This window comes from Chelonoidis abingdonii, chromosome 8 (assembly GCF_003597395.2).
Source record: "Chelonoidis abingdonii isolate Lonesome George chromosome 8, CheloAbing_2.0, whole genome shotgun sequence".
In the NCBI taxonomy this organism is placed as follows: domain Eukaryota; kingdom Metazoa; phylum Chordata; order Testudines; family Testudinidae; genus Chelonoidis; species Chelonoidis abingdonii.
In genome coordinates this window covers 63,884,453-63,900,801 of record NC_133776.1, presented here as the reverse complement: position 1 = coordinate 63,900,801, position 16,349 = coordinate 63,884,453, and the positions used below count along the sequence as shown (strand labels likewise).

Below are 16,349 nucleotides of genomic sequence, written 5' to 3'. Positions count from 1 at the left end.
CTGTGTGCAAATAGGGTCTTTCCCCTCCTCGAAAGGTGAACGCCATCTCTGCCTAGCAGTCCTTCCTCGAATAGCATCCCGTGGTCGAGAAAGCCAAAGCCCTCCTGGTGACACCATCTTCGCAGCCAGGTATTCACCTCCATGATGCATCTGTCTCTGCCCGGGCCCCTACCTTTGACAGGAAGAATCGAAGAGAATGCCACCTGCGCTCCAAACTCCTTCACCCGTACTCCCAGAGCCCTGTAGTCACTCTTGATCCACTCAACATCACACCTCGCAGTATCATTTGTGCCCACATGGATGAGTAGCATGGGATAGTAGTCAGAAGGCCGGATAATCCTCGACAATGCCTCTGTAACATTTTGGATACAGGCCCCCAGCAGGCAGCATACCTCCCGAGATCAAATGTCAGGGCGACAGATGGGCCCCTCTGTCCCCCTCAGCAGAGAGTCTTTTCCTTTTAGTGGTTCACCAACCTTTTTTCAATGGCTGTATACATGTAATAAAAAGCTAGTAATTAAAGTAATGACAGTAAACAAAGTCTCTGAGAAACCAATTGTGGTTACAGCAGGAGTCTTTGAGGGCTTTGTATCTGGCATGAGGCTGCAGGGAATCATCCATGGGTACATAGTTCATCTTGAGGCAAGATGACCTTATTGCTAAGGCACTAGCCTGAGAATCTGTGTTCCGTTGCAGCTCCGCCAGAGACCTTCATTGTGAACATGGGCAAGTCTATAGGCTGAAAGTGGCTGCTGATTGGGGTGCACAGTAGGATGCTCCAGTTGTTGTTGGAATAATTGCTGTAGCACATGAGTGTTGTTCAGTCTCTCCGGTCTCCAGGCATATATTGCTAAAGTCGTGGCTGCACTAGGGGACAATTAAAAAAAAAAATCTGCTCTCACTGGTGCAAAGCTTAAAATGGCAGTAAGAACTGGCAGCCCATCTACTGCAGGGCTCTCGGCATTGCTGGAACTGAACTCATGTTAATGATAGTGGGAATTTTTAGAAAAAAAGGCTAACTTGGCTTCCAAGTCTTTGCCTGTTGTATCCATCTGCTTCTGAAGAGGGCACATCTCGTACCCCACCCTCTGTTGCTATCTACACAGATTTATCCAGGATATCTTGGAAATGCTGCAGGAGCAAAAAGGAAGAAAAAAAATGAGGGGGACTGTGTCTCATGCAAGCTCATACTCCCATGTCATTGCTCACAGAGCTCAGAAACGACTCCCAGTATCTACATCTCTACATTACTAACCTGTGCTTGGCTCAGAAAATCAGGAACATACTGCCTCAAATAGTGGCTGACAATAACGGATACTATAGAAGAAGTCAACCAACCTCGTCACTAGAGCTAGTCAGGACAATACTGATGGAACTTTTTTTTTTGTTTCTGGAATAGGGTGAAATTGATCTGTTTTGCAGAGAGGGTTCGATTTTGACAAATTTCTGATGAAACCCAGGTAGCATTCCATTGGAAACCTGCCTGGCTTTCTGCCAGCTTGCCTGTCTGACTCTTTGGCAGCCCATCTCATGGGTTAATGGGGAGCTGGAAGCCTGGAAGCCTTTGGAATCCCAACGCCAAGGCTTGTGGCTTCTCAGTAGCATGGGACCCCAGGCATTCACACACAAAGTTTCAGTGAAAACAAACAATTTTTTGGTTGGTTTTTTGTTGACATTTTCAGCAGAAAATTTTAATTTTTGTCCCCAAACTGCCAAAACAACGTAAATTTTGGGCCAAAAACTGAAAAGATGTTCAGTTTTCAGATGAATATTTTCAGTTTTACATCAATCAAAAAAAAAACTGAGGAAAGTGGTAACTTTCCATGAAAATTATTATTTGATCTAAAACCCTATTCTCCATCAAAATAAGTTCTGATGGAAAATTTTCGACAGCTTTTACTGATTTATACCAACTGGAGGATCCATAGCATCCAAGATTTCTCATTCCCAGATTTTCCTACATCTGTACTACTACTGAGTAGCAAGGGGACAAGCAGCACTGGAAGGAGAGCAGTAGATGAGAAGGAGAGAGAGAAGAGAAGAGTGATAACAGGAGAGAGAGAGAGAAATGAGAACACCATAGGACATCCATTGGAATCTGTGTCTCGTGTCAATCAGGCAGTAAGGGCTGGTTTCCATAAAGCCAACTGGGCCATATGGAAGCAGCAGGTATAACAGGGATGGGCTGAATCACCTGACTGTAATGTCAGAACAAGTGAGGTCTATGAGAGCTGAGAGTTAAGCTTATGACCATAGGTGAAAGCCTTGTGCAGAATAGGTAGGAGATCCCTTCTTCGACGTTTTACTCCCTTGTTTACATCCCTTTCAAAGTAGCAGTAAGACTTCCGTATTCTCACTCCTGCCCCCCCTGACTATTTTAATATGGCTGTCCCACTGCCTAGAGTACTCTGACTGAATTCAACTAACACCCAGATCCTCCCATCATGTATGCCTGGTTGGCTGACTGAGCAGATGATCATCTTTATGGTTGACATGTTGATTATCCATGGCTGCTGTGCCACAGCTTGGAGAGAGAGAGAAACAAAGAGACACAGGTAAATACAAAAGTCTGCAGAAGTTATGTCTGTTCCAGGTTTTCAAGAAGGTCTAGACAAGCAGGTGGCCTGTGGGAGCAGACAGCACCCTCGGTTCTGTCTCGCTGACAGCAGAGAAGGGGAAGAGGATGAACTGGACAGAGGAAATGTTGTCAAAGTAAGGAACTGAGAGTTAATAGAAGAAGATGGGACTTATGTTTTAGAAAGGTGGCTATGGAATATGCAGAAATCCAGTACTGGTTCCTCTCTGCCCTTCGGTCCATGAATTAATGGAGCAGAGTTGTTCTCTACTGTAACAGGCACAGATTGCCTAAGCACATACTTCAGGCACTTGTCTCCTAGGCAATACATGGAGTCTACTTCAAGGGGACACAAATCAAATGTAGGGGTTTGTGGTGTTGTTGTTGTGTAGGAGTTGTTTTTTTTTAACTGAACAAAGAGAATGAGGCAACCTGCTTCTCTTCCGACCCTAGCTCGGTGTTTGTGAGAGAGCTGTCTGATTGTGACACCCACAAGCAGATTCCAGGCAGGGGTTTCCCCAACATAGGTGTGTGGAATGATGGAGTCGGGGCTCTGAGCTGAACTCCTGCATGATGGCATATACATGTCTGAGGGTAGCACAGAGGAGGATTAATCGAGAGCGCCTCCTAGTTACAATCAGAACATACAGTGGATGAGGCATCTTAAAGAGGGACAAAGGCATGATCAGGTCACCTAACATAGAGTCACTTGAGAATAGAGCTGGGCAGAAAATTTCAGCCAAAAAGCGCAGATTTGATGGCACCAAAACATTTTGTCAATTTCATGCTAGTTTCACCCAATTGTTTGTCAGAAAGAAAAAAAAAAAGTCAGAATGAAACATTTCAATATTTTTGTTCAAAAGGACTTTTTGTTTCCAAGTTTCCTTTAATTTATTTTCAGGCCCTTAGTCACACAGACTCCTGGAGAACTTGCTGCACTTTTAGCCTCCAAACCTTTGCTGCTGGTTTTTCCTGAATCCCCTCCTTGGCCTGCAGCAGGCCACAGTGCCATTTATTCCATGCTGCTGAGCAGGAGTGGCTCTAGGCATTTTGCTGCCCCAAGCACAGCAGGCAGGCTGCCTTCGGTGGCTTGCCTGCGGAGGATCCGCTGGTCCAGTGCCTGTGGAAGGTCCTCTGAAGCCGCAGAACCAGAGGACCCCACGCAGGCAAGCCACCGAAGGCAGCCTGCCTGCCACCCTCGCGGCGCCGGCAGAGCACTCCCCACGGCTTGCTGCCCCAAGCACACACTTGGCGTGCGGGGGCCTGGAGCCGCCCCTGCTGCTGAGATCAAACTGGGTGCCACACTGGCATGTTTACAGAACTAGCCGGGGTAAAGTTTGGTCCAGATTTAAAGGCTTCATGTACAGCAGATCTGGGCTGGCAGTGTGGCAATTAGCACAGCAATACTCTAAATGCTCCTGCTGTTGCCTTGTAGTAGTGACCCTGAAGCTCTGGGGACAGGAGGAAAGACTGAGGCATGCAAGGTGGGAGACACTATTTAACAGTGTGTGTAATGTGTCTGATTGTTTCTAAGCAGATGCTGGAGCAGGTGTTGAGAGAGCTGCAACCCCTGTGCATCGCGGAGCAGAGGTTTATTGAGCAATTCTTTATGCTGAGCCAGGATGCTGCAGCCCAAGAGGGGCTGGGGGTAAGTCAGCTAAGTGACCCATTGATCCTACCATGAGAGAGTTAACCTTTGGGAGCAAGGAGCTGAAATTAACCTGATGCTTGAGCAATTTTGTATCTAACTTAGCATCTCTATGACTGTGTCCCTAAGCTTGGATACGGAGTTGTAGTGTGAGGCACTACTACTTCTGTTGAGTTGAGACACAAAATTTATCTTCTACCCTCCAAGTGAGAGAATGGAAGTCTCTCAAGAGGAATGGTACTCTCCCTCCCTCCCATTCTTTCTTTCAGCTACCTGCCGCAAGCAAGGGAGGAAAGGATGTGGCATTTCCTGAGAAGTCGCATTGGCCCAAGACTAAGACCGAGTATGTGGATAATAAGTGATCTGTCGTGCCTGGAATCCATAGGAGTTTGTGTCTGAGGAATTGGCTGCACATGACAAGGGGGTTTTGTCTCATGACTGTGGTGATTTCATACCTCTCTACCCTTCATCAGGCATTTCAGGGGACACACCTCAACAGCACGCTTTTGTGCAGCACCTAGAACAACAGTCTCCTGGTCCATGAAAACATGTATGGAGGGGATGGTATGATGAGATTGCCTACAATAGCATATGGCCCATCCATGACTGCTATTAGCATTTATCGCCAATGGCTGCTTATGGGACACTAGATGGTGTTCATTCCCAGGTGTCTGCCTTGTGGGTCTTGCCTGCATGCTCAGGATATAACCAAGCACCATATTTGGATCAGGAAGGAATTTTCCCCCAGGTCAGAATGGCAGAGACCCTAGGGTTTTTCACCTTGCTCTGCAGCATGAGGCATGGGTCACTTGCAGGTTTGAACTAGAGTAAATGGTGGATTCTCCGTAACTTGAAGTCTTTAAATCAAGATTTAAGGACTTCGGTAACTCAGTCAGAGTTTATTTGACTATTACAGCAAATGGTCAATGAGGTTTTGTGGTCTATAATATGCAGGAGGACAGACTAGAGATGTCACGGTGGGCCTTTCTGGCCTTAAAGTCTGTGAGATTAGTGCTCCTAAGCACTACTGTAATACAAATAACACACAGACAGCCTGCATCTTAGTGGAGTATTTGGACATGCAAAGTAAGTCTATCATTTTTGTCCCCTCTGTGGCAGTGACCTGGGAGCAGAGCTGGTTAGAAAATGGAATTTCTGTTCCATGGGAAAGTGACACTTTGAAATTTGCTTTCATTCTGAATCCAAATGAAAGCTGAAATTTACCACACAAATTCCAAAAAAAAATTGTATTTGGAATGATCAAATGTTTCATTCCAATGATGTCAAAACATTTTAAGAAAAGAAGAGCTCAGTGTAGCTCAAAAGCGTGTCTCTTTCACCAACAGAAGTTAGAGCAATAAAAGATATCACCTTGTCTCTCTTGGATACAAATACACCTAATATTAAATATAATCCAGTACACTCCCACTTATCCAAATGCCCTTTATCCAAAAATCCTAATTATCTGAATCCACAGTGTCTCCCATGTAGCCCTAGAGTTAATCATCCACTCATAACTTCTAAATTAGCCTCTGAGCACCTGTTAGTGCTAATCAACGACTTTGTATAGCAGCTACCTGCAGTTACTGAGATCTAATCCTGTTTCAGCAACAGCAGCAGCTTGGCAGGACAGTTATGACTAATTCAGAATTGAATTACAACCACAGTGCTTTTAATACAATTTTGGTGTTTTAATAAACTCAGTAAAGTTTGTAATTTATTAAAGAGTAAAAAACCAAGGACAGTATTAAGCCATCGGCATTATTCCCTTTGTTCTACATATTTCCACGTCAGTGATGCTGCAGCTCACAGCACTTCCAGTTATCCAAAAGTTTTGGCTGTCTTCCAGGGCAGTCAGATAACTGGGTGTGGGCTGTATATCAGTAAAATATCAATAGTTCATATCATATAAGAGTCAAAATAAAATGAATCAAAACACTAAAGTTAAAAACAAACTGTTTTATGTTATCAAAACAAAGGAAATTGACCTTCTCCCATCAACACAATCCCATGTTTTGACAAAACTGCATTTTCTAACCAGAGTCAGAAGATCTGCTTAGTGCAGTGTGGACACCTCAGCACAGCTGTGAGACCCTGGTCCAGCAATTGTAGGGTTACTATGCAGTATGGACTCTTAAGCTCAGATTTGAAAACACCAAGTCCATAAGCCTGGGTCCCCCAGATCCGGCTAACCTTGCAGTATGGACACACCCACTGTGTCATTCAAAGGCATGTACTGACCACTGCCCACCAAGAGAGGAAGGATGCTCTAATGGCAGGGCACTGGATTGGAACTCAGGAGACATGGGCAAGGCAATGTTCTGCCATAGACTTGCTGTGTGATCTTGGGCAAGTCACTTAGCCTTTTTGTGCCTCAGTTCCTGGTTATAAAGTTGGGATAGTGGCACTGCCCTACTGCACAGGGGTGTGTTCAGGATAACTACATTCAAGATTGTGAAGTGCTCAGATGCTATGGTAACAGCGGACTTATAACTATGTTGGACAGATAAATAGGGGACTGTTGCTAACTAATATCACAAGAAGACAGCTGGGTAAGATTTGGCCCTCAGTCAATCCAGTACTTGAAGCCACTTGGACAATGAATGAATGAAGTTAATGGAACAAAAAATGTTGGCTTATATTCAAATCACATTTACACTGGTGAAAATCAGGAGTCATGCCCATGGCTTGCATCCGCGTAAATGAGTGTGGAACAGGACAAAATTTGGGTCAAATTACCTGAAATGTCACATGGGTGCTTAGTCTGCCAGTGTCACAGGGCTCAGGGCAGTGCTGGTTAGTACCAAGTGCTTACTCAGCAGAGTGGTTGTGTGAAAGGGTTCTTTATCACTGCTTCTAGTCTGCTCACACAGGGAAACAAAGCACAGAAATAGGAGCAAATATATTATCAAGGTAACCGCAAGAATTCTGATAGTATTGTATCTTGGGACAGGATAAGACACTGGAGTGGAGGCCAAAAGTGTTCCCAGAGCTATTCATTTCACTGGGAACTGGGCATCCAAACCTTGACCGTTGCAGTGTTATTGTTATGTCACTGGTCACGGCAGGGCTATCACTTTAGACAAATCACTATTACCATGGTGTAGAGCTGTAGTACATGACTTGCCAATGGTCATTGGCCCAAATCATTAAAAGGTATTTAGGCTTCTAACTACCTTTGGAATCAAGAGGAGTTAGACACCTCAGTACCTGTGAGATCTGGGCCTTTGTGTGTATCTGGTGTCTGCACTCTTAGCTCCTGGTTTGTGAGGCCGAAGAGGCTGTGTTTGAGCTTTACCTGCCTGTATCTTTCTGTCACCCTGTCCATACCTTTCTGGCTGATCCACTACCTGAGCAGCTCTGTCCCAACCTCCTTTCTGTTTGTGACACTTATTCTAGACTAGAAGAGCAGCCCACCCAGCTGCTGTCTGAGATCTTCAGTTCCCTGGAGCCAGAGCTGAGAGGATTTATAGATACCTGCAATAAAGTCCAACAGTTTAGCTGCCTGCAGGTCCTGGTCACCCTGAACGACTACATGTTTGAGATGCAGGGCTCTTCTGCAGCCACCTCCTCCTCCTTTCTCAATGTGGTCCTCAGCAACATCCTGCTCCTGGCCAAGAACAACTTCAACAAGTGCATTGTGAGTCTCCATCCATAAGCAGAGATGAGCCTCGGAGCACTGGAGCCCCAAGCCAGCATTTACCCTTTGTGCAAATGAATGGAGCTTCTGGGCCTGATGCTTAGCTGGAATAAACCGGCATGGCTCCACTGAAGTCAGCCCCCCTTCCCCACAGTGAAGCCAATGCCTGTGTGGATTTGGCTCTAAATTCTTGTAAGAATTAAAATCTCCCTGCATCATCAATTACTAGTGCGTACACGAGGATGTCCCCACTTGTATGGGCATGCGTAGGCCATACATTCAGACAGGGCTGGGAGGCCAAGGGATTTCAAACAGCACATTTCTAAAAGCAGTGGCTGAAAATGCATCACTAGGAACTTTCCTGTCACAGTGCTTTTAGCAGTGGCTGAAAGCAAGCTGCAAGTTATTGCCAACTGGTCATTGTTCAGCCATCTGCGTGGAGCTGTACATGGTTTCACACTAGCTGCTAGTAGATAGGTGCTCATATCTAGAGTGACCAGATAGCAAGTGTGAAAAATCGGGAGGGGGGGTAATAGGAGCCTATATAAGAAAAAGACCCAAAAATCAGGACTGTCCCTGTAAAATTGGGACATCTGGTCACCCTACTCATATCACAAAAGCACCACAGCTGGAACTCATGCCTGCCCTTCGTGGCTGCCTCAGCTCAGGCTGAATGCTAGATAAACATTATTTTAGCGTTATCCCAGAGACCAAAGATTGAATCATCCCTGGAGACTGAACTCCCCTCACTCCTTTAGAAGTAGTCCTTCAGTGGCACAGTGCTGGGACATTGGAGGGGAAGCTTGCCCTGCCAATGCCCATGTTTGTACTAGTTCTGAGGTAAACGGACTCAAGAGCTGTCATTCTGGGCTGGAGGAAGGCAATGCTAGTGAAGTTTGCTGATATATACCACACAGCAGGTCAAACTAGATGATCCCCATGGTCCCGTCTGGCCTTAAAATCTGACAGCGTATGAATGAGAGCACTGAAATTGACCATTTTATCATTCCTGATTCATTCCTGTCGGTTACGAGTACAGGGCTCAGCTGTCTCTGATGCTGGCATGCAGGCTCTAGTGGGGCTTGCTTGCTGACAGGCTTTTTGGCATGTCCACCCCAGAGCCAGGGATTGGCCAAGTCTGAGAGTGTTTTGTTTTATTCTATTGCTCCCAGTGTGTCCTGTGCAAAGAAATTGAGGAAGCGAAGGTACCTAGCAGGGCTAAGGGCGGGATCCTGCCTTTCGTCAGCCGCTTTGAGGAGTTTGTGAATTTCTCGGAGGATGTGTTCAGATGGGCTCAGCAAAGAGGCGAGCTGGACAAAGCTCACACCAAACTGGTGGGCAGCGTCTTCAGCAGCAGTGAGTACAAAGAGCCATTGGTGGAGTAAGCTTAGACCTGAATCACAACAGTCAGATCTGGAGCAGTATTTCAAACCCTCTTTTTTAAAGCCCAGGGTGTTTGGATCTGGATTCTGGTTCTGTTAGCACAGACTGGCCAGTATGAAATTTGGATCCTGATCCAAGTTGGAATACTGAAATCCCTCACATACACTCACACGCATATATGCAGCCACCCACGTGTATGCACTATGCACAGAAAAACACACCACATGCAAGGGCTTGTTTGGGGTCCCAGAGGGATGGCATAGAGTCACTCTTCCTTCCTTCCTGAGCTGCTCCAAGTGAAAACCCAGTACAGCTGAGGTCTGAGAATGCATTTCCTGGCTATAGATACACCAAAGTAGAGAGAATATAAGAGCAACATTAAGAAGTCTCAGGAGGTGCAGAGTCACTGGAATAAGTGGTTAGAAAGAAGGTCTCCCACCAAAAAGCACTGCTGTACATTGGCCAAGAGAAAGAGAGGGAGGTTGGTAGTTTGCAGGTTGCACTCGGCGTTGCCATGCAAAAAATCCTAACGTGGGTCTCAAAACTGGTCTCTTGCTTTCGAGCCTGGCGGGGGCTCAGGGTGCTGTGGAAATGATGCCCCCTCCACACAACAGAAGGCTGAGCTGTAGATCACTCAGAGATGCCCAGACTTTGCAAGCTGGAAAGCTACATTAGCACCTTTCCATGATGCAGAGGGTAGAGCCTTCTTTGCATATTATCCTGGATGAGCTGTCTCACTAATGCAATCAGTACCAAGCCTGTCAGGAGGAAATTCCTGAGATAAGAAATAAAAATAAATTACATAAATCGTTATTTACATTACGATGTTATTCTCCCTCCTGTATTGGAATCAGCCAGCCATTCAGATGGGACAGGCTAAGAGCCATTAGCTCCAAAGCATAAGCTGAAGGCAAGACTCTAGGGCTAGGAAGGTTAAGTCAGTCTGTGGACTGGACTGATAGGACTTACCTAGACTCTCTGGAAGACCTTTCTGGATTTGTGCATGGTGGGCTTAACTCATCCTGTCTTTTCACCTTGTATCTCCCCTCCATTCCTCCCCATCTTGATTATCAAAAGGTCCCTCTAGGCCTATGTGCTTTCTCCCGTTCTTTTTAGTCAACAGTCTGGCCTCAGCAAACCTGAAGGTCAATACGGACATGGTCATGATGGAAAACTTCCACCACATCCACTGCTTTCTGTACCAAAAGAAGATCCAGTGCTTGGAAAGCAAGAGAAGGGAAGCGAAGCAAAGGTACCATGAGCACCTGGAGAGATATGTCACCAAGTACCTGGGACAGCCACTGGAGAAACTCAACGTAAGTACATTGCAAGCCACAATCTCCTCTGTCTATAGTATGTATATGTCACTCCTTACTAGCCTGCCTGAGCACCTCATAGTCTTTAATGGATTTATCCTCACACCATGCCTAAGTCCTTTTTACAGATGGGGAACCAAGATGCAGAAAGACTACTTGCCTAAGGTGGAACCAGGTCTACCATGTGCTTGGCTAGTGCCCTAACCACTGGACTATTCTACTTCTCCAGCAGGCACTACCCAGGAAGTCCCCAGGCTAATCTGAAGCACCCTTTTGACCAGGCTGGCTCCAGGCACCAGCAAAGGAAGCAGGTGCTTGGGGCAGCCAGTGGAAAGGGGCAGCACGTCCAGGTCTTTGGCAGCGGGCCCCTCAGTCTCTCTTGGAGCGAAGGACCCACCGCCGAATTATGAAGAGGCGCGGTAGAGCTGCTGCCAAAGTGCCGACTCTCACGGCTTTATCTTTTTTTTTCCCCTGCTTCGCCGCTTGGGACGGCAAGAAAGCTGGCCCTACTTTTGACACTGCAAAAAGAAAAAAAAAGGTGTTTTAACCAGCGCTAGCCCTCTCTGGTTAAAATAGCAGTAAAGACACAGCAACTCAGGTCAGCCACCTGAGTTCAGCCCCAGGCTGTCCTATAGGCTTGAACCCGAGTTGCCCTGTCTTCAACATGATCTTATCTGAGTTAGCTAACCAGAGTTGAGAATGCAGCTTTTATCGCTGTGTAGACAAGCCTTTACTTTGCTCTCACCTCCTTTATCCCCTACAATACTAGGCAGCCCTTGCTATCTAATATCCATTAGCACAAATCTCATGCTTTATATGTCAAAAGTGCTTCTCAAACATTGGCTGAATGAGGTCCTTTTTCCCTGTGGGGGATAATTCAATTTCTGCCCTAGAGCAGGAGAGCTTCTGACCTCTAGAAATGAATACAGCCCTTCCCCAAATGCTGAGGATACAAACTCTGCAACTAAACCCTCTACTGGATTCACACACCCCATCCAAGAGACAGTTGGAAGACAGGACAGGAAGGGGTTGCCCTGTTTGTGAGATCAAAGCCAGAATTACTCCAGTGAGACTAACACTCAACATGTCTGTGCACTGCTGCCCTCTCTAGCTAGCATCGGTGGGTATCATGGCCTCACTATTGTGAGCGAGCAGAAATGGTTGTGCAGCTCACCTGAATTGGCTTTGAATTGAAGGGGTATATTTCTATCACTGCTTTCTCTTTTGGCTGCATGTCTGTGGCTGGCTGATGCTGGTTCCTTCTGGATAGCTGCTAGCGCAGAGCCTCCTAACATAATTTCAGGGTTCCCAGGAGATTGATTTGTTAACTGAGCTAAAAGCATGGCTCCACTAAAGCGGACATTCGGCCCTTTCCCATAGTTCCTTGCCACTCCACTAACCCCTTGCTGTTCTGATTAATGCTCACCCACCTGCTCATTGGCCTATAACTTCTAATAAAAGCTAGGCCCAGTTGAATATAATTGAAATGCCTGTTGGTTTTGATTTGCATCTGGACTTTGCTGTCAGACTCCTCCTGCCCCTGGAAGATATGCTCAGCTATGACACCAGCCAGAGCTTCAATCATCTCGCTGCCTGTGCTAGTTGTTTTGTTTTCCATTGATGAGGGCTGAGTGGAATTTCATTGTTGGTGGCAAGGCAAAGTGACTATATTTCTGGTATCCATTAGCAGGGCTCTGCTCAGTGAGAGGAACCCTGAGCAGCGTCTTTGCTGCCCACAACTGCTCCCCATGTGACTTTTCAGTTATGAGCCGCTTAATTTACTGACATGGGGTAAAATTTTCAAAAGTGACCAGCTGATTTAAGAACTTAAGTCCACTTTTCACTTAGGAGGTGTAAGGGCTTGTCTATGCAAGCGCTTTGTTCACAGCAAGCTGGGGTGCTGGGCACTAACCATCCATTGGACCCTGCCGTACACTAACAGCTCCTTCCTGTATGGCCGCTTGGTGTGCTGCAGGCTAGTGCGGGTTAGATTTACACCCCAGCTTCCCACCAAGTAAGTGTTTGTGTGAACAAGCTCCAAGTGTCACTGAAAGTCTGGGAGACATAGGAGCTCATATCACTGTTAACCATGGGACAGCAGGGGAGTCATTCAGTGGCTGGTGCACCCCTCAGGACCAGGCATGGTGTACCAACCTCTTCTACTCTTGCACTCCCTGTCAATGGTCACTCCAGTCCTGGGGTGATTTGCCCCTTTTCATGGGTCTTCTCTCTGCCCAACTTGCTTCTAGTCCCACCCCATCCAGGGGGAGAACAAGGCCAATCAAGCAGAAGCCTAATGACCGTGTCCCACACCTTCAGCCCCACCATGATCTCAATAGTCCTTGTCCTCCTTTTTGTCAGGACTTTTGCTTCCCCTTCTTTGAGTGTTAGTAGGGGAACCCAGGCCCCCCATCTCCAATCCAGGGCCCTTGCACTAAGCAGCCAGGGTCTGCTCCCTGCTGTTTCCCTGGGCCACTTTCTTCAGGCTGAGGCTGAGTCCCCTCAGATTTTCTGGCAGCATGCAGCCACCCACAGGCTGGGCCTCCTCCTTCTCCAAGCACCTGGGACATCTCTCCCTAAGTGCCTTCTTCTGGGAGCTCCATTCCTCCAGTCTCCCTCCCCAGAAGGCTTCTCTTTCTAGGAGAAGCCTTTTAACTCAGCTGTGATTGGTCAGCCACTTAATCACAGCTGGGGAAGTAACTGTGCTGCCTATTAACCCCCTGTGTGACTGCTACGAGGGAGGGAGAGAGAAGGGTGGAGAAGTGTATGCACCCCATCATAGAGATGAACACCAGGAGCTAGTTTTTCCTACTGCCAACACTATGGAGCCAGTATCCTAGTGAGGCAAATAGAAAGGAGCATAAACACTGCCAAATTAAGTGCCAGAGTGTAATAAGAAAGGCCAAAGAGGAGTTTGAAGAACGGCTAGCCAAAAACTCTGAAGGTAATAACAAAATGTTTTTACGTACATCAGAAGCAGGAAGCCTGCTAATCAACCAGTGGGGCCCCTTGATGATCGAGATACAAAAGGAGCGCTTAAAGATGATAAAGTCATTGCGGAGAAACTAAAAGGATTCTTTGCTTCAGTCTTCACGGCTGAGGATGTTAGGGAGATTCCCAAACCTGAGCTGGCTTTTGTGTGACAAATCTGAGAACTGTCACAGATTAAAGTGTCACTAGAGGGGTTTTGGAATTATTGATAAACTCAACATTAACAAGTCACCGAACCACATGAAATTCACCAAGAGTTCTGAAGAACTCAAATATGAAGTGCGGAACTATTAACTAGGTTGTACCTGTCCTTTAAATCAGCTTTGGTACCAATGGCTGGAAGTTAGCTAATGTAATGCCAATATTTAAAAGGGCTCTAGAGGTGATCCCGGCAATTACAGACCGGTAAGTCTAACATCGGTATAGGCAAATTAGTCAAAAATAGTTAAGAATAAAATTGTCAGACACACAGAAAAACATACTGTTGAGCAATAGTCAACATGGTTTCTGTAAAGGAAATCAGTCTTACTATCTAGTTAGAGTTCTTTGAAGGGGTCAACAAACTGTGGAAGGGGGATCCAGTGATATAGTGCACTTAGATTTCCAGAAAGCCTTGCAAGGTCCTCACCAAGCTGTTATGTAAATTAAGCTGTCATGGGATAAAGGGAAGATCTTTCATGGATTGAGAAATGGTTAAAAACAGGGAACAAGGGTAGAAATTAATGGTTTCAGAATGAGAGGGTAACTAGTGGTGTTCCCAAGGTCAGTCCTAGACCAATCCTATTCAATTTATTCATAATGATCTGGAGAAAGGGGTAAACAGTGAGGTGGCAAAGTTTGCAGATGATACTAAACTGCTCAAGATAGTTAAGACCAAAGCAGACTGTGAAGAACTTCAAAAAGTCTCACAAAACTAAGTGATTGGGCAACAAAATGGCAAATGAAATTTAATGTGGATAAATGTAAAGTAATGCACATTGGAAAAAATAACCTCAATTATACATACAATATGATGGGCTAATTTAGCTACAACGACTCAGGAAAAAGATCTTGGAGTCATCGTGGATAGTTCTCTGAAGTGTCCACCAGTGTGCAAAGGTGGTCAAAAAGCAAACAGGATGTTAGAAATCATTAAAAGGGATAGAGAATAAGACTGAGAATATATTATTGCCCTTATATAAATCCATTGTCCCACATTTCAATCTGCATACAGATGTGGTCTCCTCACCTCAAAAAAGATATACTGCACTAGAAAAGTTCAGAAAATGGCAACTAATGATTAGGGATTGGGAGGGTCCATAGAGGAAAGATTAAAGAGGCTAGGACTCTTCAGCTTGAAAGAGGAGACTAGGGGGATATGCGAGGTATAAAATAATGAGTGATGTGGAGAAAGTCGATACGGAAAAGTTATTTACTTATTCCCATAATACAAGAATAGGGTCACCAAATGAAATTAATAGGCAGCAGGTTTAAAACAAATAGAAGGAAGTTCTTCTTCACGCAGCGCACAGTCAAGTTGTGGAACTCCTTACCTGAGGAGGTTGTGAAGGCTAGGACTATAACAGCGTTTAAAAGAGAACTGGATAAATTCATGGTGGTTAAGTCTATAAATGGCTGTTAGCCAGGATGGGTAAGGAATGATGTCCCTAGCCTCTGTTTGTCAGAGGATGGAGATGGATGGCAGGAGAGAGATCACTTGATCATTACCTGTTAGTTTCACGCCCTCTGGGGCACCTGGCATTGGCCACTGTTGGTAGACAGGATACTGGACTTGATGGACCTTTGGTCTGACCCAGTACGTCAGTTCTTATGTATTTATCCTGGATCAGCAGAAGAGAAACCTGTGTTCTGTTCTGTTTTATGCAGCCCGTATAAAACCACCAGCTATATTTGGATGCCAGAACCTTTATAGTTGATAAGGTATGTGGAGCAAAAAGAACCACAGGATGCTTTTCAAATATCAGTTAGCATGAGTGTTGCTAAAGGCATCCCCCTCTGCAGAACATAAAGACTCTGGCTCTGCACCAACCGTCAGATCTGCTCAGTCAAAGCCCAGCAAGAAGCCTGAGAAAAGGCTTCCGGAGTCAGCCAAAAAAGAGCTCAGTAGAACCACACTATGTAACAGCTGGTGCATGATTTGTCTCCTTTGCCTCCCCAGCATTTCTTCGAGGGGGTGAAAGCCCGTGTGGCTCAGGGAGTGAAAGAAGAGGAAGTGAGTTTCCAGCTGGCATACAGCAAGCAGGAGCTGCGGAAGGTGATAGAAAAGTACCCTGGCAAGGAGGTGAAGAGAGCTCTGGATACTCTCTACAGGAAGATTCACAAGTATCTCTCCCCTGAGGAAAACCTCCTGCCGGTAAATATGGCCTGGGCACCACTCACAGGGTGCAGTGCAGTGGTGGCTTCATGTGTTTTGGGGGCCAAGCTTGCCAGGCAACAATAAATGGCAGAGGGTAGGGGACCTCCTACCTTTGCCTCTCTCACCATCACTCCCACTGTGTTGATTCCCTCTTCGTGCCCATTGTTTCATCTCGTCAAACCACCCTCTGTTATTTCTATCCTCCCTCTTCCCAGTGACTTGTCTCTGCTCCCTGCTTCTCTTAGTATCTTTAGTTACACATGAAGTCTGAAAATTAGTGGGAATTCCTCCATCTCTGCTCCCTTAGGGGGAACTCTCACTAGGCTAGTTTTGGGGCCTAGGGCTCAGATCCTCAAAGGTATTTAAACACCCAATTTCCATTAATTTCAGTGGGAGTTGGGTTCCTAAGTGCCTTTGAGCATGTGGGCCTAGAAGCTTCG

The 16,349-nt window shown here is 46.0% G+C and overlaps 1 protein-coding gene across 1 annotated transcript in view; it reads left to right on the top strand.

Moving 5' to 3' along the window:
• The window catches only part of LOC116839988 (exocyst complex component 1-like), a 63,561-nt gene that overhangs the window by 45,460 nt on the left and 1,752 nt on the right, over positions 1–16,349 (top strand). The window contains exons 11-17 of the mRNA XM_032806324.1: positions 2,594–2,712; positions 4,113–4,223; positions 4,493–4,566; positions 7,623–7,863; positions 9,036–9,219; positions 10,363–10,562; positions 15,712–15,906. Of these exons, the coding sequence (XP_032662215.1) occupies positions 2,594–2,712; positions 4,113–4,223; positions 4,493–4,566; positions 7,623–7,863; positions 9,036–9,219; positions 10,363–10,562; positions 15,712–15,906 (1,124 nt within the window). The remainder of the gene's footprint in view (positions 1–2,593; positions 2,713–4,112; positions 4,224–4,492; positions 4,567–7,622; positions 7,864–9,035; positions 9,220–10,362; positions 10,563–15,711; positions 15,907–16,349) is intronic.